This window comes from Paroedura picta, chromosome 4 (genome assembly GCF_049243985.1).
Source record: "Paroedura picta isolate Pp20150507F chromosome 4, Ppicta_v3.0, whole genome shotgun sequence".
NCBI classification, from domain to species: Eukaryota; Metazoa; Chordata; class Lepidosauria; order Squamata; family Gekkonidae; genus Paroedura; species Paroedura picta.
This window is the reverse complement of record NC_135372.1, coordinates 144,578,712-144,602,719: the sequence shown is the minus strand read 5'-3', so window position 1 is coordinate 144,602,719 and position 24,008 is coordinate 144,578,712. Positions and strand designations below refer to the sequence as shown.

The window sequence follows — 24,008 nt, the reverse complement described above, 5'->3', positions numbered from 1 at the left end:
GTCGGGGTCCGGGGCCCGCTCACCAGTGCCGGGCTCGTCCTCGTCGCTGGAGACGTCCTCACTCGACGCGATCCCCTCCGCCGTTGTATTACCAGTCCCTCCGGGCCCGGCCCGAGCTTGCTCACGGGCTTCAGCTGCCTGCAAGCGCCTGGCCAAGTCCGCCATGGCCCGCCGCAGGTCCTCTAGGGATTCCTCAGGTCCTACCGGGCGAAGCGCCTGCCTCAGCTGGGTGTCCCAGGTTGGGGCCAACCCCCCAGACCTCGGCGCGCTCCCCGCCGTGCTTGGGAACCCCATGGCCCGGCGCCTTCCCTTGGCCGCCGCTGCCGAGGGTCTCGGGGTCCCGGACAGCTGCTCCTGGCCCCCCGATTTTCGGAGGAAATCTCCCGGGGACATTAAACTCATGTTCCCGGGGTTCGTGGGGGTCGAGACCGCCCCGTTGCTTGAAAACGCCATCTCTGGATCCGTCCCGATAAGCGCTCGGATGCGATGCCGACCCTGGAGTTCGGTAGGAAGCTCTTACGATGTCGGGAACCCGCTTGCTAACTGAAAAAACAGGGTGCCCCTTTTGAAGAAAACGTCACGCCAGGCCTGGTGAACGATACAACAGGAACAAGCTTTATTTCAGCAACGTGGAGTCCGCTGGTATGGAGTAAGAGCTTCCACCGAACTCCAGGTGGAAGCTCCCTTTTATACAAAACCCACCTCCTTAGGCTGTATTGCCCCACCCAGTACTTGCGGAGGGAACATGCTGATACAATCATGACTCATGCACATATGCGAGGTTTTCCCGGGGTTCCTGATGGCCCATTTTCCTGGAACAAAGGGCCATCTCCGGGCCCTTGTCAAAAGGTGGAGGGGGACATTGAGGTTCTTTAGCGGCCATTGCCACCTCAACGATCGGGTGGGGCGCCCAGCTGCCGGCTTGCCTATGATCACCATGCCCTACCTCCGTGATCGCGGGCGCCTCTGATGGCGGGGTTCGGTCCGGTTCCCAAGCCACCAAGGACCGAACCACGACAGCTGGACTAGATGGACCTTCACAGTTCTGACCCAGCAGGGCTCTTCTGAGGGTCTTCTCAGGGGAAGGCCTCGGCCTCTCTGTCCTGTGGCTGGCCCTGCAGAGGAACTGGCTGGCCCTTGGGTGAGAGGGGAGGCTGGACTGGAGGGACCCTCCCTGGCCTGACCCAGCAGGGCTCTTCTGAGGGTCTTCTCAGGGGAAGGCCTCGGCCTCTCTGCCCTGTGGCTGGCCCTGCAGAGGAACTGGCTGGCCCCTGGGTGAGATGGGAGGCTGGACTAGATGGACCTTCACAGTTCTGACCCAGCAGGGCTCTTCTGAGGGTCTTCTCAGGGGAAGGCCTCGGCCTCTCTGCCCTGTGGCTGGCCCTGCAGAGGAACTGGCTGGCCCCTGGGTGAGACGGGAGGCTGGACTGGAGGGACCCTCCCTGGCCTGACCCAGAAGGGCTCTTCTGAGGGTCTTCTCAGGGGAAGGCCTCGGCCTCTCTGTCCTGTGGCTGGCCCTGCAGAGGAACTGGCTGGCCCTTGGGTGAGAGGGGAGGCTGGACTGGAGGGACCCTCCCTGGCCTGACCCAGCAGGGCTCTTCTGAGGGTCTTCTCAGGGGAAGGCCTCGGCCTCTCTGCCCTGTGGCTGGCCCTGCAGAGGAACTGGCTGGCCCCTGGGTGAGACGGGAGCCTGGACTGGAGGGACCCTCCCTGGCCTGACCCAGCAGGGCTCTTCTGAGGGTCTTCTCAGGGGAAGGCCTCGGCCTCTCTGCCCTGTGGCTGGCCCTGCAGAGGAACTGGCTGGCCCCTGGGTGAGACGGGAGGCTGGACTGGAGGGACCCTCCCTGGCCTGACCCAGCAGGGCTCTTCTGAGGGTCTTCTCAGGGGAAGGCCTCGGCCTCTCTGCCCTGTGGCTGGCCCTGCAGAGGAACTGGCTGGCCCCTGGGTGAGACGGGAGGCTGGACTGGAGGGACCCTCCCTGGCCTGACCCAGCAGGGCTCTTCTGAGGGTCTTCTCAGGGGAAGGCCTCGGCCTCTCTGCCCTGTGGCTGGCCCTGCAGAGGAACTGGCTGGCCCCTGGGTGAGACGGGAGCCTGGACTGGAGGGACCCTCCCTGGCCTGACCCAGCAGGGCTCTTCTGAGGGTCTTCTCAGAGGAAGGCCTCGGCCTCTCTGCCCTGTGGCTGGCCCTGCAGAGGAACTGGCTGGCCCCTGGGTGAGACGGGAGGCTGGACTGGAGGGACCCTCCCTGGCCTGACCCAGCAGGGCTCTTCTGAGGGTCTTCTCAGGGGAAGGCCTCGGCCTCTCTGCCCTGTGGCTGGCCCTGCAGAGGAACTGGCTGGCCCCTGGGTGAGACGGGAGCCTGGACTGGAGGGACCCTCCCTGGCCTGACCCAGCAGGGCTCTTCTGAGGGTCTTCTCAGAGGAAGGCCTCGGCCTCTCTGCCCTGTGGCTGGCCCTGCAGAGGAACTGGCTGGCCCCTGGGTGAGACGGGAGGCTGGACTGGAGGGACCCTCCCTGGCCTGACCCAGCAGGGCTCTTCTGAGGGTCTTCTCAGAGGAAGGCCTCGGCCTCTCTGCCCTGTGGCTGGCCCTGCAGAGGAACTGGCTGGCCCCTGGGTGAGACGGGAGGCTGGACTGGAGGGACCCTCCCTGGTCTGACCCAGCAGGGCTCTTCTGAGGGTCTTCTCAGGGGAAGGCCTCGGCCTCTCTGCCCTGTGGCTGGCCCTGCAGAGGAACTGGCTGGCCCCTGGGTGAGACGGGAGGCTGGACTGGAGGGACCCTCCCTGGTCTGACCCAGCAGGGCTCTTCTGAGGGTCTTCTCAGGGGAAGGCCTCGGCCTCTCTGCCCTGTGGCTGGCCCTGCAGAGGAACTGGCTGGCCCCTGGGTGAGATGGGAGGCTGGACTGGAGGGACCCTCCCTGGCCTGACCCAGCAGGGCTCTTCTGAGGCTCTTCTCAGGGGAAGGCCTCGGCCTCTCTGCCCTGTGGCTGGCCCAGGAGAGGAACTGGCTGGCCCCTGGGTGAGACGGGAGGCTGGACTGGAGGGACCCTCCCTGGCCTGACCCAGCAGGGCTCTTCTGAGGGTCTTCTCAGGGGAAGGCCTCGGCCTCTCTGCCCTGTGGCTGGCCCTGCAGAGGAACTGGCTGGCCCCTGGGTGAGACGGGAGGCTGGACTGGAGGGACCCTCCCTGGTCTGACCCAGCAGGGCTCTTCTGAGGGTCTTCTCAGGGGAAGGCCTCGGCCTCTCTGCCCTGTGGCTGGCCCAGGAGAGGAACTGGCTGGCCCCTGGGTGAGACGGGAGGCTGGACTGGAGGGACCCTCCCTGGCCTGACCCAGCAGGGCTCTTCTGAGGGTCTTCTCAGGGAAAGGCCTCGGCCTCTCTGCCCTGTGGCTGGCCCTGCAGAGGAACTGGCTGGCCCCTGGGTGAGACGGGAGGCTGGACTGGAGGGACCCTCCCTGGTCTGACCCAGCAGGGCTCTTCTGAGGGTCTTCTCAAGGGAAGGCCTCGGCCTCTCTGCCCTGTGGCTGGCCCTGCAGAGGAACTGGCTGGCCCCTGGGTGAGACGGGAGGCTGGACTGGAGGGACCCTCCCTGGTCTGACCCAGCAGGGCTCTTCTGAGGGTCTTCTCAGGGGAAGGCCTCGGCCTCTCTGCCCTGTGGCTGGCCCTGCAGAGGAACTGGCTGGCCCCTGGGTGAGACGGGAGGCTGGACTGGAGGGACCCTCCCTGGCCTGACCCAGCAGGGCTCTTCTGAGGCTCTTCTCAGGGGAAGGCCTCGGCCTCTCTGCCCTGTGGCTGGCCCAGGAGAGGAACTGGCTGGCCCCTGGGTGAGACGGGAGGCTGGACTGGAGGGACCCTCCCTGGCCTGACCCAGCAGGGCTCTTCTGAGGGTCTTCTCAGGGGAAGGCCTCGGCCTCTCTGCCCTGTGGCTGGCCCTGCAGAGGAACTGGCTGGCCCCTGGGTGAGACGGGAGGCTGGACTGGAGGGACCCTCCCTGGTCTGACCCAGCAGGGCTCTTCTGAGGGTCTTCTCAAGGGAAGGCCTCGGCCTCTCTGCCCTGTGGCTGGCCCTGCAGAGGAACTGGCTGGCCCCTGGGTGAGACGGGAGGCTGGACTGGAGGGACCCTCCCTGGTCTGACCCAGCAGGGCTCTTCTGAGGGTCTTCTCAAGGGAAGGCCTCGGCCTCTCTGCCCTGTGGCTGGCCCTGCAGAGGAACTGGCTGGCCCCTGGGTGAGACGGGAGGCTGGACTGGAGGGACCCTCCCTGGTCTGACCCAGCAGGGCTCTTCTGAGGGTCTTCTCAGGGGAAGGCCTCGGCCTCTCTGCCCTGTGGCTGGCCCAGGAGAGGAACTGGCTGGCCCCTGGGTGAGACGGGAGGCTGGACTGGAGGGACCCTCCCTGGCCTGACCCAGCAGGGCTCTTCTGAGGGTCTTCTCAGGGGAAGGCCTCGGCCTCTCTGCCCTGTGGCTGGCCCTGCAGAGGAACTGGCTGGCCCCTGGGTGAGACGGGAGGCTGGACTGGAGGGACCCTCCCTGGTCTGACCCAGCAGGGCTCTTCTGAGGGTCTTCTCAAGGGAAGGCCTCGGCCTCTCTGCCCTGTGGCTGGCCCTGCAGAGGAACTGGCTGGCCCCTGGGTGAGACGGGAGGCTGGACTGGAGGGACCCTCCTGGCCTGACCCAGTAGGGCTCTTCTGAGGGTCTTCTCAGGGGAATGTCTTGGCCTCTCTGTCCTGTGGCTGGCCCTGCAGAGGAACTGGCTGGCCCCTGGGTGAGACGGGAGGCTGGACTGGAGGGACCCCCCTGGCCTGACCCAGCAGGGCTCTTCTGAGGGTCTTCTCAGGGGAAGGCCTCGGCTTCTCTGCCCTGTGGCTGGCCCTGCAGAGGAACTGGCTGGCCCCTGGGTGAGACGGGAGGCTGGACTGGAGGGACCCTCCTGGCCTGACCCAGTAGGGCTCTTCTGAGGGTCTTCTCAGGGGAATGTCTTGGCCTCTCTGTCCTGTGGCTGGCCCTGCAGAGGAACTGGCTGGCCCCTGGGTGAGACGGGAGGCTGGACTGGAGGGACCCTCCTGGCCTGACCCAGTAGGGCTCTTCTGAGGGTCTTCTCAGGGGAAGGCCTCGGCCTCTCTGCCCTGTGGCTGGCCCTACAGAGGAACTGGCTGGCCCCTGGGTGAGACGGGAGGCTGGACTGGAGGGACCCTCCTGGCCTGACCCAGTAGGGCTCTTCTGAGGGTCTTCTCAGGGGAAGGCCTCGGCCTCTCTGCCCTGTGGCTGGCCCTGCAGAGGAACTGGCTGGCCCCTGGGTGAGACGGGAGGATGGACTGGAGGGACCCTCCTGGCCTGACCCAGTAGGGCTCTTCTGAGGGTCTTCTCAGGGGAATGTCTTGGCCTCTCTGTCCTGTGGCTGGCCCTGCAGAGGAACTGGCTGGCCCCTGGGTGAGACGGGAGGCTGGACTGGAGGGACCCTCCCTGGCCTGACCCAGCAGGGCTCTTCTGAGGGTCTTCTCAGGGGAAGGCCTCGGCCTCTCTGCCCTGTGGCTGGCCCTGCAGAGGAACTGGCTGGCCCCTGGGTGAGATGGGAGGCTGGACTGGAGGGACCCTCCTGGCCTGACCCAGCAGGGCTCTTCTGAGGGTCTTCTCAGGGGAATGTCTTGGCCTCTCTGTCCTGTGGCTGGCCCTGCAGAGGGACTGGCTGGCCCCTGGGTGAGATGGGAGGCTGGACTGGAGGGACCCTCCTGGCCTGACCCAGCAGGGCTCTTCTGAGGGTCTTCTCAGGGGAAGGCCTCAGCCTCTCTGCCCTGTTATTGGCCCTGCAGAGGGACTGGCTGGCCCCTGGGTGAGACGGGAGGCTGGACTGGAGGGACCCTCCCTGCCCTGACCCAGCAGGGCTCTTCTGAGGGTCTGATCAGGGGAAGGCCTCGGCCTCTCTGCCCTGTGGCTGGCCCTGCAGAGGAACTGGCTGGCCCCTGGGTGAGACGGGAGGCTGGACTGGAGGGACCCTCCCTGGCCTGACCCAGCAGGGCTCTTCTGAGGGTCTGATCAGGGGAAGGCCTCGGCCTCTCTGCCCTGTGGCTGGCCCTGCAGAGGAACTGGCTGGCCCCTGGGTGAGACGGGAGGCTGGACTGGAGGGACCCTCCCTGGCCTGACCCAGCAGGGCTCTTCTGAGGGTCTTCTCAAGGGAAGGCCTCCCTGCCCTGTGGCTGGCCCTGCAGAGGAACTGGCTGGCCCCTGGGTGAGACGGGAGGCTGGACTGGAGGGACCCTCCCTGGCCTGACCCAGCAGGGCTCTTCTGAGGGTCTTCTCAGGGGAAGGCCTCGGCCTCTCTGCCCTATGGCTGGCCCCTGAGGGAGACGGGAGGCTGGACTGGAAGGACCAACTGTGGGAAATGGCAGCTTTGTAGGATGGACTGTGCGGCATTATACCCTGCTGGGGTCTCTTCCATCCTCAGATGCCACTCTCTTCAGGACCCGCCCCCCCCCCCCATCAAATCTCCAGGAACTTCTCTACCCAGAGTTGGCCACCTTCCGGAAGGTCTACAGTAGAATAGGGTAGAGGGACTTGCTCCAATAAAACCAAAATATCCAGACGAATCACTCCTGTATAGTGAACCATTCCATCTACAACTTTGAAACAGCTCCACCCATTTTCTCTGGCTAACCAGCTGTGTGCTTGCCTAGCTCTTGGCTTCACTCAGCTTTGAGGGTATTCTCCGGCTAAAAGAAAGGAGATGGTTGTGAAGGGGAGAGCTCCAAGCAAGACCTGAACACGGACGACTCGTGTTTATGACCTTCAGCTGCCACTTACCAACCAAGGTGCCCAGTTTGACATTCAGCCCCAAAACCACACTGGAGACACTCAGACACATCTGCAGGAAGAGCGGGAGAGAGAGGAGATGGTCAGTGGAGGGGGGGGGCGGCAGGGGCTGATCCACAACATGATCCTGATTTTACCACCATCAGTCAATGGCTCTCTATTTTGGTGCCTCAGGGTTCGGGGCAGGGGGGCTGCGTGGGGCTAGTGAAGGGCCAGTCCCGTCTTGTATGGGGAGTCAGGTTATTTGGCCCCCAGGGCTCTCCCCATCCGTGACCCCAGGGAGCACAGAATCCCCAGAGGGAGGACCCGGCTACATCACGGGAATCACTGGGCTTTTAGCATTCCCAATTTCCTCGCTTGGGTGTTCCTATTGCTTTTTTTTTGGGGGGGGGGGGTCCCTGCTCCAGGCATATTTTGCTACCCAACAGGAGTTGATTCAACATTTCAACTGCAGGTGAAATTGAATCTGCCATTACAGGAAGCAAAACACAAGCAGAAGCAGGTACTTATGAATCAGATCCTTTTCATAGCACCTGCAGGCTCTCTGGCGCCTGCCAACATCTTTTCTGTCACCCAACCAGTGTCTCTAGAAAGTGGGAGGGGCCCCGTAAGTACAGGGGGTCTTCTGATTGGCTGCTGGAGATTTGATTGGCTGGGCAGAATGGGATAATATTGTTACAGCAGCTACTGCAGCCACAAGGCTGGTTTGATTTTTTCTCAGCTCTCTGTTTTCAACATGGCCTCTGTTCTCCCACACCCGCTTGGACTTTGTGCATGGCTCTGCCTACTGTGGCAGCCATTTTTCTGGTGGCTCCGCCTCCTGGGGCAGCCATTTTGCACTTGTGCCCTCCACCCTTTGTCGGGATTCCAGCGGTGTGCAAAGGCTGAAGCAGGATCGGGCCTCTGCATAAGTTCTGATGGCAGAGAAGGATGCAGGAGGATATCCGGCAGCCTGAAGGCCCTTATCTTCTGACTCTATTAGCACCTAATTGTTCCTCTGGGAGCCCCTGACAGGAAAGGAGAGAGAAGATAAGCTGGAAAATGAAGAAAAAGGGGCCATCTCTTCCAGCACTCTCAGTCTCTCTCCAAGGAAGTTGTCGATTTCTCAGAATTTGGCTCACATAGAGCTACTTTTCATGTCACACACGTAGTATACTCTTCTAGACAACAGTTCAAATCACACATACACCTTATCTTCCTAGTATAAATGCTAGGGGGCCTGAACAATACTAGAATGGAAAGGGACTGAGTGTATCGGAAGAAATGCTCCACATATGAATTCTCCGGGGGAGGGGACCCCTAAAATGTGCACACGAAAGCTTATACCTTGAATAAAACTTTGCTGGTCATATAGGTGCCCCTCGACTCAAGCTCTGGAATACATGTTAGTCCTTAAGGTAGGGATTCTGGGTCTGCAAATTCTGGCAGACTGGGGGCTGCTGTTACACACATCCAGAGCTGCTGGAAATTCCATACCAGGACAATCAAGTGTGTCTCTGTGTTGGTCTGAAGTAGCACAACAAAAACAGAGTCCCACCGCACCTTTAAGACCAACCAAGATTTATTCAAGGTGGGAGCATCTGAGTGCATGCACAGAGTGCACCTTTAAGACCAACCAAGATTTATTCAAGGTTGGAGCTTTCGAGTGCATGCACAGAGTGCACCTTTAAGACCAACCAAGATTTATTCAAGGTGGGAGCATCTGAGTGCATGCACAGAGTGCACCTTTAAGACCAACCAAGATTTATTCAAGGTTGGAGCTTTCGAGTGCATGCACAGAGTGCACCTTTAAGACCAACCAAGATTTATTCAAGGTTGGAGCTTTCGAGTGCATGCACAGAGTGCACCTTTAAGACCAACCAAGATTTATTCAAGGTTGGAGCTTTCGAGTGCATGCACAGAGTGCACCTTTAAGACCAACCAAGATTTATTCAAGGCGGGAGCTTTCGAGTGCATGCACAGAGTGCACCTTTAAGCCCAACCAAGATTTATTCAAGGTGGGAGCTTTCGAGTGCATGCACAGAGTACACCTTAAAGACCAACCAAGATTTATTCAAGGTGGGAGCATCTGAGTGCATGCACAGAGTGCACCTTTAAGACCAACCAAGATTTATTCAAGGTTGGAGCTTCCGAGTGCATGCACAGAGTACACCTTAAAGACCAACCAAGATTTATTCAAGGTGGGAGCATCTGAGTGCATGCACAGAGTGCACCTTTAAGACCAACCAAGATTTATTCAAGGTGGGAGCTTTCGAGTGCATGCACAGAGTACACCTTAAAGACCAACCAAGATTTATTCAAGGCGGGAGCTTCCGAGTGCATGCACAGAATGCACCTTTAAGACCAACCAAGATTTATTCAAGGTTGGAGCTTCCGAGTGCATGCACAGAGTGCACCTTTAAGACCAACCAAGATTTATTCAAGGTGGGAGCATCTGAGTGCATGCACAGAGTGCACCTTTAAGACCAACCAAGATTTATTCAAGGTTGGAGCTTCCGAGTGCATGCACAGAGTGCACCTTTAAGACCAACCAAGATTTATTCAAGGTGGGAGCTTTCGAGTGCATGCACAGAGTACACCTTAAAGACCAACCAAGATTTATTCAAGGTGGGAGCATCTGAGTGCATGCACAGAGTGCACCTTTAAGACCAACCAAGATTTATTCAAGGTTGGAGCTTCCGAGTGCATGCACAGAGTGCACCTTTAAGACCAACCAAGATTTATTCAAGGTGGGAGCATCTGAGTGCATGCACAGAGTGCACCTTCAAGACCAACCAAGATTTATTCAAGGTGGGAGCTTTCGAGTGCATGCACAGAGTGCACCTTAAAGACCAACCAAGATTTATTCAAGGCGGGAGCTTTCGAGTGCATGCACAGAGTGCACCTTTAAGCCCAACCAAGATTTATTCAAGGTGGGAGCTTCCGAGTGCATGCACAGAGTGCACCTTTAAGACCAACCAAGATTTATTCAAGGTGGGAGCTTTCGAGTGCATGCACAGAGTGCACCTTTAAGACCAACCAAGATTTATTCAAGGCGGGAGCTTTCGAGTGCATGCACAGAGTGCACCTTTAAGCCCAACCAAGATTTATTCAAGGTGGGAGCTTCCGAGTGCATGCACAGAGTGCACCTTTAAGCCCAACCAAGATTTATTCAAGGTGGGAGCTTTCGAGTGCATGCACAGAGTGCACCTTTAAGACCAACCAAGATTTATTCAAGGTGGGAGCTTTCGAGTGCATGCACAGAGTGCACCTTTAAGCCCAACCAAGATTTATTCAAGGTGGGAGCATCTGAGTGCATGCACAGAGTGCACCTTTAAGACCAACCAAGATTTATTCAAGGTTGGAGCTTCCGAGTGCATGCACAGAGTGCACCTTTAAGACCAACCAAGATTTATTCAAGGTGGGAGCTTTCGAGTGCATGCACAGAGTGCACCTTTAAGACCAACCAAGATTTATTCAAGGTGGGAGCTTTCGAGTGCATGCACAGAGTGCACCTTTAAGCCCAACCAAGATTTATTCAAGGTGGGAGCTTCCGAGTGCATGCACAGAGTACACCTTAAAGACCAACCAAGATTTATTCAAGGTGGGAGCTTTCGAGTGCATGCACAGAGTGCACCTTAAAGACCAACCAAGATTTATTCAAGGTGGGAGCTTCCGAGTGCATGCACAGAGTGCACCTTTAAGACCAACCAAGATTTATTCAAGGTGGGAGCTTTCGAGTGCATGCACAGAGTGCACCTTTAAGACCAACCAAGATTTACTCAAAGTGGGAGCTTTCGAGTGCAAGCAAACCAATCGTCTTGCTGTTTAAGAAGGCCCAAAGCTTGAAGCTTCTCTCCAACACAAGTACTGCTGTTCAAATTTTAAAATTTCAACAATTGCAATTTCAGGATCAGCCAAAGGTGATGAGGGAAGCAACCTGCTCCGGAGGTTTTCCCACCTTCTTGCCGGTGCCAAGGGATACTGGCAGCACCCTGCGGTGGGCTTTCAGAGGTGTGGGCCAAATGCTTTGAAGGTCAAGGAAGACTGGGGCACTTGTTAGCCAAATGGAGCATGTCGGCCCGACTTTACCTTGTCGATCAAGATAGCACGGATGTGGTTCTGAAGAGGTTTCAGGAAGCCAAGTATACTGAAGAAGGGAGCAAGCAAAGGAGAAATATCAATAAGGGGGAAATTAAATACCCATAAGGGGGGGGATGTTGGTGTTCTGCTGAGGCATTTAACACTGGGGTCTCCACCCATTTTTAGCCTCAGGTTTCCTCATACACAAAGTACACTAATGTATAGCTGACCCTCTGCCTATCTGTGTGGAGCTGTAATTCCATTTCATTGTGAGTGAAATCTGGCCTTCTTGGGCCATCCAGTTCGGGGCAGATGCACAGTTTGTCCTTCCCTGTTTCCACGTAGCAACCCTGGAATTCCTCAGAGGTCTCCCATCTACGCACTAACCAGGCCTGACCCACTTAGCTTCCAAGATCAGGTGAGACCAGGCTACCCAAAGCAACATGAGAGCAGGAGGATGTTTTCTTTCTTCTACATGGGCTCAGGAAAATTCCCCTTGTAGAATCACCAACTTCCCTCTAACTGAAGCACAGTTTCCTTCTACACCAGTTCAAGGAAATGCTCGGCTAATTTCTCTTTTTTAACTTGGCAGGGATCCTTCTGCTCTTCCTAGAAGATTTCTCCTCCTTCTTTGTGTTCGGGTCACACCACTTCCCAAAATACTTTTTCAGACATTCACTTTTCCAGATATCTGAATTGAGCCGTGACTCATAAAAACTCTTCCCCCGCCACAACTGTTGTTAGTCCTTCACATGCTCCTCCTGACCTCTTGCGCTTTTTGACTCCTTCAGACAGACTAACATGGCCACACATCCTACAATTCAGTCAGTTTTTTTCTAATCTCCCTTTGCAATTTGTTTTAAGAGAAAGGGTTAAAGTTAAACCAACAAGTGAATATAATAATAATAAGCAATAATAAATAAATGATGCTTGATTTCAGCTCTGCTTTCAAACCTCTCCAAACCAAACCCTATTAATTAATTTGTTGGATGTCCCTTTTCTGTTGATTTAATAATCCCAGGCTCTGTGATGAGACTCGGTGAGAAAGACGGTGCAGTAAATAAATCAATGAAATCTGTGCCACCTACTTGCTGCCACCAACAAGAATTTGCACGTCTCCCAACATGGACTTGCAAGCGCTAATGCTCAAAATGGGGAAGCCGTGGGGGCTGCGCTTGACACGGACGTCGAGCAGGATGGATGATCCCACTTTGAATTCAATCCTGCACAAGGTAAGAAAAATAAGAACAGCTTAAATGTGCAGTGGTCCTCCCAGTCCAGCCTCCCGTCTCACACAGAGGCCAGCCAGTTCCTTTAAAGGGGCAGAGAGGCCGAGGCCTTCATAAGAACATCAGAAGAGCCTTGCTGGATCATCAGACCTTGTCTTTTTGGATCAGGATCTCTATACTATTTTGACCCATTGGCCAATTTATATTACTACTTGTATTGAGGCCTTGCCACTGCGGAAGAGATAACAGAAAGCAGAGTTTGTTCGTTTGTTCATTTGTTCGTTCGTTTATTTATTTATTTATGTGTTTGTTCCCCGCCACTCCCTGGCCGGCTTGTGGCGGGTTACAATGTCTTATAAAATCCCCATTAAAACCCATTAAAAGACATTTAAAAAAAAAACAACATGGCGGAAAACCCAATCCCAACCCCCATTACTAGAGGGGTGGAGAAGGAGGTCTGGTGATGTACTACTCATACCCGGAGGGGGGGGGCATAGATCTACCTCGCCGACCCCAGCCTCAACTGTAGACCTGGCGGAAGAGCTCCGTCTTACAGGCCCTGCGGAATGCTGGTAATTCCCGCAGGGCCCGTAGCTCGCCCGGGAGCTCATTCCACCAGGTAGGGGCCAGGACCGAGAAGGCCCTGGCCCTGGTTGAGGCCAGGCGCGCTTCCCTGGAGCTGGGAACGACCAATACATTTTCCCCCCGCAGAGCGTGAGAGCCTGCGGGGGCATATCTGGGAAACCATTCTGGCTGACGTCCTTGGAATGAAATAAATGAAAAGTAAACGCAAGAAAGGACATTGTTTAAAAACATTCTTTATTATTATTTAATGCTAAGTCCAGAACCGGCAAAGGGAAAATATCATCTGTTTTGGCCAAGCCTTTGGTTTTCCAAGCATTTCTGAAGCTGACCAGCTCAAGCCTTTTGCAAGCTCAGCAACTTGTCAGCCATAGCCAGATTCTTGTGAGCTACGCCAGGCATGGTGCCAGCAAAGAAAAAGAACCATTACTTTAATCTACACATTTATTGCTAATTGCACTTTGGACGGGCATCAGAGTGCCCTGTTGCATGTCTTTGTTGCATGCAGGACGTTTGGCCAGTTGAAACGAATGTGTGGCCGGTCAAGGTCACTGAATGTAAACAAGATTCATATATATTGATTGCTATTTGCCCTTTAATATACAGTGTATAGAAGGCATCGCTTTGGTGGGGCTGGATTAGTGTGAAAGGTACACAGTTCTCCTGTAGTGGGGGAGAGGAACATGCCCCCCTCCCTCAGCAGCCCATGAGAATTATGGGACCCCACACACACACAACTGGGTAGATAAGCAGCGTTTGGTTATGTGTCATCGAGATGGCCACCTCTCCCGACTCTCTTATTTAGATATGTGTTTCAGGGGATTGGAGAATTGAACATTACTGCCATGTTCTTGCTCTGGTTGTGGTTTTATTGTATGCCTTTTTATGTCCCTGTATTGTTTTTTTTTTGGGGGGGGGGGTTAGTGGGGTTTTAGTGGGGACACGAGCTGTTTTGGGGAGTGGTGGGAAATAAATGTAAATAATAATAAATAATAATAGCTCCCAAATTCACCCACTCACAGTCTGCCACTGATGTGGAATTTACTGCTGAAGGAAACCTGGATACCGGTCTTCGGCATGAGATTCACAGAGATGTGTGGAAGCTGAACGTCCAAGATTTTGATCCTGCAAAAGTAAGAATCTGTTACATGTCTGCCAGGGTTACCTCAATATCCAAAGAAGCACAAAAGCAGGAAGCACCTGTGTGAGGAGGCCACCAAGTTAATCAACAACAAACTCTCAACATTAACAACAGACTCTCTAAATGGGCCTTTGGGGGACAGAGAGAGAGAGAGAGATCCAAGTGGGTCACTATGGCTATCAGAAACAGCAGGACAAAGTTCGAATCTCCTAGAGGAGATCATCCCTGCCTGCTCCTCAGAAGTCCAGATCCTGAAGATGAAACTCAAATACTTTGGCCACCTCATGAGAAGGAAGGACTCCCTGGAGAAGAGCTTAATGCTGGGAGCGATCGAGGGCAAAAGAAGAAGGGGACGACAGAGAATGAGGTGGCTGGATGGAGTCACTGAAGCAGTAGGTGCAAACTTAAATGGACTCCGGGGAATGGTAGAGGCCAGGAAGGCCTGGAGGATCATTGTCCATGGGGACGCGATGGGTCGGACACGACTTCGCACATAACAACAACAATATATACAACCACAATATACACACACACATACATACATACACACATACACACACACACACAGAGACATATATTTTAAAAAGTTGCAAGAATTGCAGGGGCCTTTTCGCACGGGGATCTTTGTTGCAAATTGTTTGCGGAATGAAAAATCGCCATTTAAAATAGTGGAATTCGTCGTTATGCATACCTACCTTTGTAGTGGAATCAGTTGCGTTTTTTAGCGTTTCCCACAGGCTTCCGGTCTCGGCAGAAATCGCTAGAAAGGAAGCGCTATTGCCAAGCTCGTCCCGCCCCTGGCCGTCAAGCAGCCAATGGGCAGCCGTTAGCATGCTCCCAAACAGCCCCTTTCCCTTTAAGAAAGGTTTTTTTTAAAAAAAACAGACCCATAGCAACGAATCTAGGTAGATTCGTTGCTACGGAGAGACCCATGCAGCTGCCTAATGTGAGCTGTCGTTTGATTGTATGATCGTTGGCACGCTGCCTCGAGTGATAAAAAAAAAATCCCCCCCCCCTCTCACGGGCCCGATTTTCGGCTGAATTTATGTGTAAAAAATAAAGGGACTTTATTTCAGCAAACGGGCTTTTATGTGGTTTGTGCTTAGTGACTAAAGGTGAAGGACTGAAGCCAGGGAAGCCTCTAAACAGAAAGAGGCTCGCTGGTGCGTTTATCCCCGCTCGCTCGGAGAAAAAAAAATGGCGATCGCTTCGCCGGAAGTTTGGAGGACAGGCTCAGGAGGAGGGACTTTGAAGAACCAGCAACAATGGTAACGCACAGGTCTTTAGCGCTACTGTTGCAGATTGGTTGCAGGAGTGTATCGCTATCCGGAGGGTGAATCCACTTTTCTGGATTCCCCCGAAAGCGCTACAACGAAGCGCTTTTTGCGGGTCGGTTTCAGGATTGTTGCAGATTGTCTACGACGTCGTGGGTTATGGCAAATTAGTAGCGTTTCCAATTAGCAACCATTGTGCTACTTTGAAGCCGTGCGAAATGGCCCCAGAAGTTGCTTAAGCTGTTTGTGAAAACACCAAACTTTAAAAATCCATATTTTTGAATCTTTGCTTTTTACGTTTCTAATTTTTATGTCAAATTAAAGATCTTGACAAGATGAAGCTGTTGCTTTCTCAAGTTTTGAAATCGTCAGAAAAATAACCGAGATACTGATGCAACCCTGGAGCGTTATGCCTTCTGCGGGCAGCCGTACTGCACAGAGCATGGCTCCCCAGTGAAGGGACCACCTCATACCCGGCCTCAAAGAGGACTGCAGCTCATGTCTCCGTGTCAGTTGATGAGTACTTCCGTAATGGGTTTCCGTTGCATTTTTCCTTGCATGATCCTATGGCTGCCATATAAGATTTTTTTCACATCAAAAAAACACATTTCCTTACATTCAAGTGGGCAGCCGTGTTGGTCTGAAGCAGCACAACAAAACAAAATCAGCATCCCGGGGCACCTTTAAGACCAACAAAGATTTATTCAAGGTGTGAGCTTTCGAGTGCAAGCACTCGAAAGCTCTCGCCTTGAATAAATCTTTGTTGGTCTTAAAAGTGCCCCTGGACTCTCATTTTGTTCCACTGTACATTTCCTTACAGATCCATATGATGGAATTCATATCCTCCGAGGCAGAGAGGGTCCCAGGGTCTATAAAATCTCTTTCCTGTTTAACGGAAATCTGATCATTCCTTCCTTTGTGCACACGCAAACAGCCACGCGTTACCCTGACAGAATGCACTGAATTAAGAAAGGGTCGTGACTTACCCAATGATGTTCATGAGTCCTCCAATCAGAAACCCCTGGGGCTTAAAAGCTGGGATCTGGATGGCCAGCAGGCCCTTCAGCAGGAACGGCCTCCCTTCCTGGCATACTGCGGAGAGAAGACAGTAAATGCCGGAGAAGGCAACAGAAACCGTTCCGTTTTAGACATGAGATGCTTCCTTTATCTGTGCAGTCATCTGAACAAGTGGTTGCTTATACCCAGAATATAGCCCTAAGATGCCCCAGGACTCAAAAATTTGTTCTGCTGCTTCAAACAGACATGGCGACCCCTCTGAATGTTCCTTTCATGTTTTACTTTCTTGCTTGCCCTGTCTTCTTTCATCCTTTCTCATTCTGTCTTCTTGCTTTCTCTTTCCCATTTTCTGTTTCTCTGACCGTTTCTGCACTGGTGGTGCCCTGTCGAGCTGCTGCCAGGTGTTTGAGCTGGGTCCAGTTGCCCTGGTTCTTCCCAGATCCAGAGGGAGGAGCATTTTCCACACTGGACCGAGTCTGATCTGGATTTGTGCCTCTAGACAAGGCAGCCAAGGTGGGAAGTTTCTGCTGCATGGGGGGGGGGGGGTGGCAGGGGCCTTTTCTTCTGGTTAGGTGTACTTCATTCTCCACTCTTCCATTTTATCTTCACAACAACCTTGTGAGGTAGGCTAGGCTGAGAGCGTCACCCAGCAAGCCAACCTGACAGAGCTGGGATTCAAACCTGGACAGACAATAGAGATCGCATCACCTGGATCAAGTGGAGATATTTGGTGAATATTCGCCTGTCATGTGATCCTGCCTGGGAATTGCGATCAAAGGGAGATATCCTCTTGATTGTCCACCAATCAAAGGAGCTCATTTGGTGGTCACATGAGGAAGGGCCTTTTTGGTGGCAGCCCCACACAATTATGGAACACCCTCCCAGGGATGTACGCCTGGCCCTCTCACTTGCAAGCATCAGGAGTCAGCTGGAGATGGTTTTATTTAGGACTGAATTTGATTAAAGCAGTTGTTTGATTTGATTTGAGCAAGTATGGTGTAGCCGTTTGATTCCCTGCTCCTCCATGTGGAGCCGGCTGAGCAAGCTTAGACTAGTCACAGTCCTGATAGTACAGTTCACACAGAGCAGTCCTATTAGAGCTCTCTCAGCCACACTTACCTCACAGGAAATCTGTTGTAGGGAAAGGAAGGGAAGGCAATTGGAAGCCACTTTGACCATTTACGCACTGGAGGTTTCATGCCGGGCTGCAGGCTGGAGTTTTAGTCATGGCAGGTTGGCCCACCTCTTCCTGCACCCACACGGGGGAGCATTTGGACTGGTGTGCCTCATCTGCCCCTGATTTGTGCTCCTGCATAGGAGCTGAGGCAGTGAATAAACGGTCTTTGAGACTCCTTCAGGCAGTGAAAAGTGGAGTATAAAAACCAACTCTTCTTCTAGTTTCAAGTTTTGGTTTTGTATATTTTTATGTGCTTTAAGTTATGTTTTTTCTCACTGTTGTAAGCTGTCTTGAGCTCCATAAGGAAGGCAGGCAGCTAATAAATGTTTTACATAAATACATAAGCAAACAAATATATATTTTACCACTTCTTTTTTCTGCTTCAGGGTGGCCTAAACTGGGTTTTGTTTAAAAAGAGCTGCAAAGGCGGAGGGAGCTGATCTGACCCTCTTTGACAGACACGGAGACAAACGTACCATATTCCAGGGCTTCTTGGTTGACTCGCACCACAGTCCCAGGGGTGGTCTCATGAGATGGGGCCAGGAGGCACAGAACGATGCTCAAAGTGAACAGCTTGAACATCTTCCTGCAGGGAGGGAGCTGCCTGGAAATCTGGAAAGAGGGCGGTAAAAGAACTCTGACCGGGGTGCCAGTCCCATCTCCAGTCTAACGAGGCCAGCTCCCCTGGAGAAAATGGCAGCGTGGGAGGGCGGACTCCTCTGAGGCCCCGCCCCACCCCAGGTCCCACCCACTCCCAGCTCCACCCCCAAAGTCCCCAGGGATTTCCCTGCCAAGAGCTGGCAACCCGAACTCTGAAGGATCTTCTGACTAAGGAAGGCTCGCTAACCGTACACCACCGACAAGCAGGAGTAGATGGGTGATCAGCCATCATTACGCCTTTTCTCTGCTTTACTTCAACAGATTGTTCACCACCTCCCTCCCTCTAGTGCAGGACTCTTCAGCCCTGAGAGCTGCTATGATTAGATTTATGATTAGGTTTATGGAATCATAGAATCATAGAGTTGGAAGGGGCCATACAGGCCATCTAGTCCAGCCCCCTGCTCAACGCAGGATCATAGAATCATAGAGTTGGAAGGGGCCATACAGGCCATCTAGTCCAACCCATCTAGTCTACGCAGGATCAGCCCAGAGCATCCTAAAGCATCCAAGAAAAGTGTGTATCCAACCTTTGCTTGAAGACGGCCAGTGAGGGGGAGCTCACCACCTCCTTAGGCAGCCTATTCCACTGCTGAACTATTCTTGCTGTGAATTTTTTTCCTATCCCTAAAACAGCCTTCCTTTTTCTAATCCATCTGACATTGGGCAGTGAGGATCCTTTGATCCTCCTGGATTGTCACCTTAAGATAACCGGAAATGGTCAAATTCATAGAGAGAAATTTGTTTCCCCTTGAGAGGAAAAGGGTAAAGAAACCTGAACCGTGAAACACTTAACTAAACAATTCACCAAAACGGAGTGTTTCTTTCACGAGGCAAAAGGGACTCCAGAGAAGAAGCGAGAGCATCGTCCAATTCCTTCTTGCCCATATGAATGTGGAAGAAACACACATGTGTGGAACTGCTAAAACGCTTTTCAGTCACACTAGAAGCTGCTTGCGGCCTGAACAGCTTGCAGGGACCCCAAGCCAGAGAGCCCAGGCAAGGCCGATCCCATCTCCTCTCGGAAGCTAAGTAGGTTCCGCCTGGCCAGCCCTTGGAAGGGAGACCTCCAGGACGCAAGGGTCATGACCTCCAAACATCTCCTGCCTGGCTGGCAGGCAACCTTAGGATCCCCTGGCTCTACTGCACACAAGTCATGCGGTAAAGAATAATAAATATCTCCCAGCTTCCCTGATCGACCTTGTTCCCACTTTACTGGGCAGAGATGAGGCACCAAACTTAGCATTTGTCACTTGATGCCTCACCCAGGATGGAGATGGCTGGAAGTACCATAAAGTGGCCAAGGTTTTCTGGGCAAGAGTCATTCAAAGCGGGGTTCCCATTGCCTGCCTCTGTGTAGTGACCCTTGGTGGTCCCTCATCCAACTACTAACCAGGCCTGACTGGGCTTAGCTGCTGAGATCTGATTGGCCTGGCCATTGCCTGCCAAGCCCTTCTGGGCCTCCTTGGTGGTGGGGGGGGGGTCTCCCACCCAAGAACTAACCAGGCCCAACCCTGCTTAGCTTCTGAGATCTGACAACATCAGGCTAGCATAGGCTGCACAGGCCGGGGCAGTGGGGTGCAGAAGTGGCCTGCCATTGCATGCCCACATGCAGCAACCCTAGACTTCCTCATTGGTCTGCCCTCCAAATACTAACACCCAGCTATAAGGGGGTCCATAGCTCTGTGGCCCCTGCCACGGCTTCTCCTACAAGGAACGGGGTCTTTACCTTGATGGGTCTTCGAGATGTTGGTGGCCCTGCCTGGTCCCACCTTTGTCCTTGGGCGAGACTCTGCCTTGCTTTTATTTGGGCGGCTGGGAGGGGGAAAGGAAAGCTGGAGGGCGGGAGAGATGACAGCCCGAGGTTTGTTTATTTATTTATTATATTTATATACCACCCTCCCCGAAGGCTCAGGGTTTAACAAGGGTGTAGAGTGTTTGCTTGTGGTTCCAGAGCACAGTGGGAAAATGGGGAGGTTTCTGCACACCACCCACAGTTCTCTTCTGAGAAACGGAGGCCAGGAGTCACCGAGGGCTGCCTTGCCAGCACCCTGGGCCCCTCCTGGGAACCCACCAAGGCCACCTTCAGGATTTATTAGAGGCTGAAAAGCAAAGTATTTGTGGATCAACACTGATCATTCAAATAGCAGGTTCTGGATGCTGGGAGGGGCCGTGGTGCAGTGGCAGAGCATCTGCTTGGAGTGCAGAAATCCCCAGGTTCAATCCCCGGCATCTCCAGCTAAAAGAACAAGGCGGGAGATAATGTTCCTGGCCTGGATGGCCCAGGAGAGGTTCATCTCACCCTGCTTTTCACTATCCGAAGGAGGCTCCAAGCAGCTTCCCCTTCCTCTCCCCACAAGAGGCCCTGTGAGAGAGGTGGGGCTGAAAGAGCTCCGAGAGAACTGTGACTGTCCCAAGGTCACCCAGCTGGCTTCATGTGGAAGAGGAGGGGGGGATCAAACCCGGTTCTCCAGTTATGAGTCCAACGGTCTCAATCACTGACTACAAAGGATACCTAAAGGAGCTTTGACACGCAACAGCAACCCCCCCCCCAAAAAAAAAACTGGTTGGTCCCAGAGTCTTTTTCTGGAATCAAGATTTCTCCTGCAGATTTCTCCTCCAAAGCTGCTCCAAATCCACCTGTGTGGTCGTATGATTTTTTATAAATAACATAGCCAGGAGCTCTGTCCACAGGGTTTGACGGCAGAGCATTCAGACTGCGTCCCAAGGCAGGAGGAGAGAAGACCAGTTGAAAAGGGACTGGCCAAGTGCTAAGTAAAGTCCAGCCCCTCCCCAATGATTTTGCTGTTGAAGCCAGCCAGGACCCAGACACATCCCAGACCCTGCCCAAGATGCTTCGTAGCCCTCGTGCCACTGCTGTTCCCGTTTTGCTTGAAATTATTTTTACCCTGCTGATAAAAGCTGCCCGGACATCCTGCAAGAGTCACAGCTGGAACACCAGCCATTAAAAGCAGAGAATCCACAAGACCAAGGGGGGTAATGCTGCCTCAATAGATTAAGACCAAACTATTATCAGACGAAAGGGCTGAATGGCATCCGCCACATGCCAAACAGAAAAGGAGGACGTTTCTTAAAAACAAATCTCATCCCCATGGTCTCCACTTCTCTTCCTGGGGATAAATCAAGAAGGGTCACTGTGTTCGTCTGTCTGCAGCAGTAGAAAAAAGGCAGTAGAGTCCAGCAGCACCTGAAAGACTAACAAAATTGGAGGCAGGGAGGGGCTTTCTGGAGTCTCTGCTCACTTCTGTGAAGAAAGGTCAAGATGGGAGGCCATATAAGTCTCTTTGGAGCAGGACAATTCTAGAATGGGGAGGGGCCACTCAGGCCACCTAGTCCCACCCCCTGATCAATGCAAGATCAACCTGATAAGGTTGTCTGATAAGGTTGCCCATGTCCTGATGGGAACTGGTGCTCTCACCAAAATTATAATTGGCCCTAGGGATCCCAGTCTCCAGGCAGGACCTGGGGATCTCCAGAATACAACTCATCTCCAGAGAGATCCGTTCCCCTGGAGAAAATGGCTGCTTAGGAGGGGGGACTGTACGGCATTAAACTCCCCTGAGGTCCCTCCCCAGCCCCAATCCCACCCACTCCCAGCTCCACGCCCAAAGTCTCCAGGTATTCCCCAAACCAGAGCTGGCAACCCAAGATGAGTCTGATGGAAGATTGGCCAAGTTCTCTACCCAGCACTCACAAGCCGTTCTCCCGCCCATCTCTCTCAACAAACACGTCTGTTTACTTCTCCGCAGCATTTCCCATCCTGCTGCTTCCTCCTCCCACACTTGCCATAGAAAGTGCATGAAATTATGGGAGGCCAACCGATAGAAGTCTGTGATGCCATCCCCCTGGGGAACCGTGGGGTTCTCTCGCCTGCAGCCCAGGGAATCTTGGCACCTTCCCAGGAGGGGCTGTTCTCCATGGGAGATGCTCCTTACCACCTGGGCAGGTGAACCTCCATTGCTCATTTTCAGAGAATGATAGAATCCTAGAGTGGGAAGGGGCCATAGAGGCCATCTAGTCCCACCCCCTGCTCAATGCAGGATCAGCCTCCTGCTTACAGGAGAAGGATCTGTCCTTTGAAGACAGCCAGTGAGAGGGAGCTCCCCACTTCCTTAGGAATCACTGTGAGGTTTTCACTCTTACCCAACCCATTTGTTTTCAGGGTAGGTTCCTCCCCTCCCCCGCCCCCTCTTATATGCCGACATGATTCAGCCAATTTACAGCAAGGCCTTCAAGGGGCTTTCAAGAAAAGTGAGGAGCAGAGCCTGGTTAAAGGGGAGGGGCGTTTTAATGGAAGAGGTGTAGAAAGCCTAGGAAATTAGCTGTACTTCTTATATCCGTCCAGGGAATTCTTACCCTGGATCATTCCTGAATAGTTGGGAGAAGAGACGTTTCTGTGAGCTGGGAAGACGGTGTTAAAACTGGAGAATTCCTGCAGGATGGCTATAAGCCACGAGGTTCTATTAGGGGGGCTCATCACGAAACCCTTGTCCTCTGCGGTCCTCCTGTGAGTCCACTGAAGAAGCAAGAACTTGGAAAATCAAAGTTTAATCCAGATCTTCATGTGGACAACAGTGTGACATCTGGAATAAGAAATTAGCAGCAGTTTTTTAAAAATTATATACATTATTTCTAAGCATTTGAATATTATATTTTTGTAAGAAACATTTTTTGACTTTGAATCATAGAATCATAGAATTATAGAGTTGGGAGGAATCTCCTGGGTCATCTAGTCCAACCCTCTGCAGAATGCAGGACACTCCTAACCCTCTCGCTCACCCACTGTCACCTGCCACCCCCTTGAGCCTTCCCAGAATCAGCCTCTCCGTCAGATGTCTATCCAGCCTCTGTTTAAAAATGTCCAAAGATGGAGAACCCACCACCTCCTGAGGAAGCCTGTTCTGCTTTGGGTTTTACGTTTCTCCTACAATGCATTTTGGCACAGCTGTTTTGGGTCTTTTACATTGTGCAACCTCCTTTTCAGTTCCTTGCTCCCACCTGGGGGTCGGGGCAGATATTTGCCTCTCACGGTCTTCATGCTTAGCTACCCATACCTTCGGGGCAATTTATTTTCATGATTATGGCCGGGAAGGTGGCAGCCCTAGAGGCAGCCTCGGCAAGCCATGAGTGAGCCTTTGCACGGGGAACACTGCAGCAGGAAGGCCTCCGCAGGCCCCTCTCCCTCCTCTGTGCCAAGGTGGTTGTGCGATCCGGCCCCCTTCACACCCTCTGTCCCTTTGGCAACTCCGGACGGAGGAGGGACAAGGCAGGTGTCGATTCACGCTTGGTCAAGTGTGAAGCTCTTCCAAACCACAGCTACTTACTAAGAGGGTGTGTGCACAGCCAAAGAGCAAACTCTCCTGCAGGTCCCACAAAGAGATATTTATCCTCCGGGTTTGCTTCCCCCCCCCCTCCACGCTGACACCCTTTGCTTGATGCAACATTCGCGGGATGGAGATCTGTAGCCGGAAAAAGCCATGGGCTCCTGACAGCCTCCTCTGTGTCACTCCGGACCAGGAAACGGATTGGAGCCTTTTCAAGACTAGCCGGTTTTTATTCCAGCATGAACTTTGGAGAACTTTGGAGAAGGCCCTCACATGTCGGAAGAACACCTTTAAGGATGCCAGCCTGGAGTTGGGACAGGGGGATCCCTGGGGGCTACAGCTGATCTCCGGGTGACAGAGATCGGCTCCCTGGGAGAAATCGGCTGTGCTGGAAGGTGGATTCTAAGGCCCCACTGAGGTCTAGGGTTGTCAGCTCTGGGATGGGAAATACTTGGAGGCTTAGGGGGTCGAACCGGGACTGGGAAGGATTTGGGGAGGTGCATCATGCAGAATGCAGTTGGGAAGCCGAGCTGTGGAGAACTTCGATTCGCTCTTCCAGTCTTGCTCCATTGAATGCAGATTCAAGCGGGTCACCGTGTTGGTCTGAACACATTCAGAGTCCAGGGGCACCTTTGAGACCAGCACACTTTTATTCAAGGTGTGAGCTTTCCTGTGCATCATATAGTATCTGAGGAAGAGTGCGTGCACATGGAAGCTCACACCT

General features: G+C 53.5%; 1 protein-coding gene across 1 annotated transcript in view; it reads right to left on the bottom strand.

The window, feature by feature from the left end:
• Positions 1-19,741, bottom strand: part of BPIFB2 (BPI fold containing family B member 2) — a 34,592-nt gene extending 14,851 nt beyond the window's left edge. Inside the window, exons 1-7 of the mRNA XM_077336366.1 lie at positions 19,669-19,741; positions 17,759-17,894; positions 16,075-16,180; positions 13,694-13,798; positions 11,951-12,085; positions 10,872-10,929; positions 6,792-6,852 (exon numbers count right to left, since the gene is read on the bottom strand). Coding sequence (XP_077192481.1) covers positions 6,792-6,852; positions 10,872-10,929; positions 11,951-12,085; positions 13,694-13,798; positions 16,075-16,180; positions 17,759-17,864 — 571 coding nt within the window. The 5' untranslated portion in view covers positions 17,865-17,894; positions 19,669-19,741. The remainder of the gene's footprint in view (positions 1-6,791; positions 6,853-10,871; positions 10,930-11,950; positions 12,086-13,693; positions 13,799-16,074; positions 16,181-17,758; positions 17,895-19,668) is intronic.
• Positions 19,742-24,008: the final 4,267 nt, after the last annotated feature.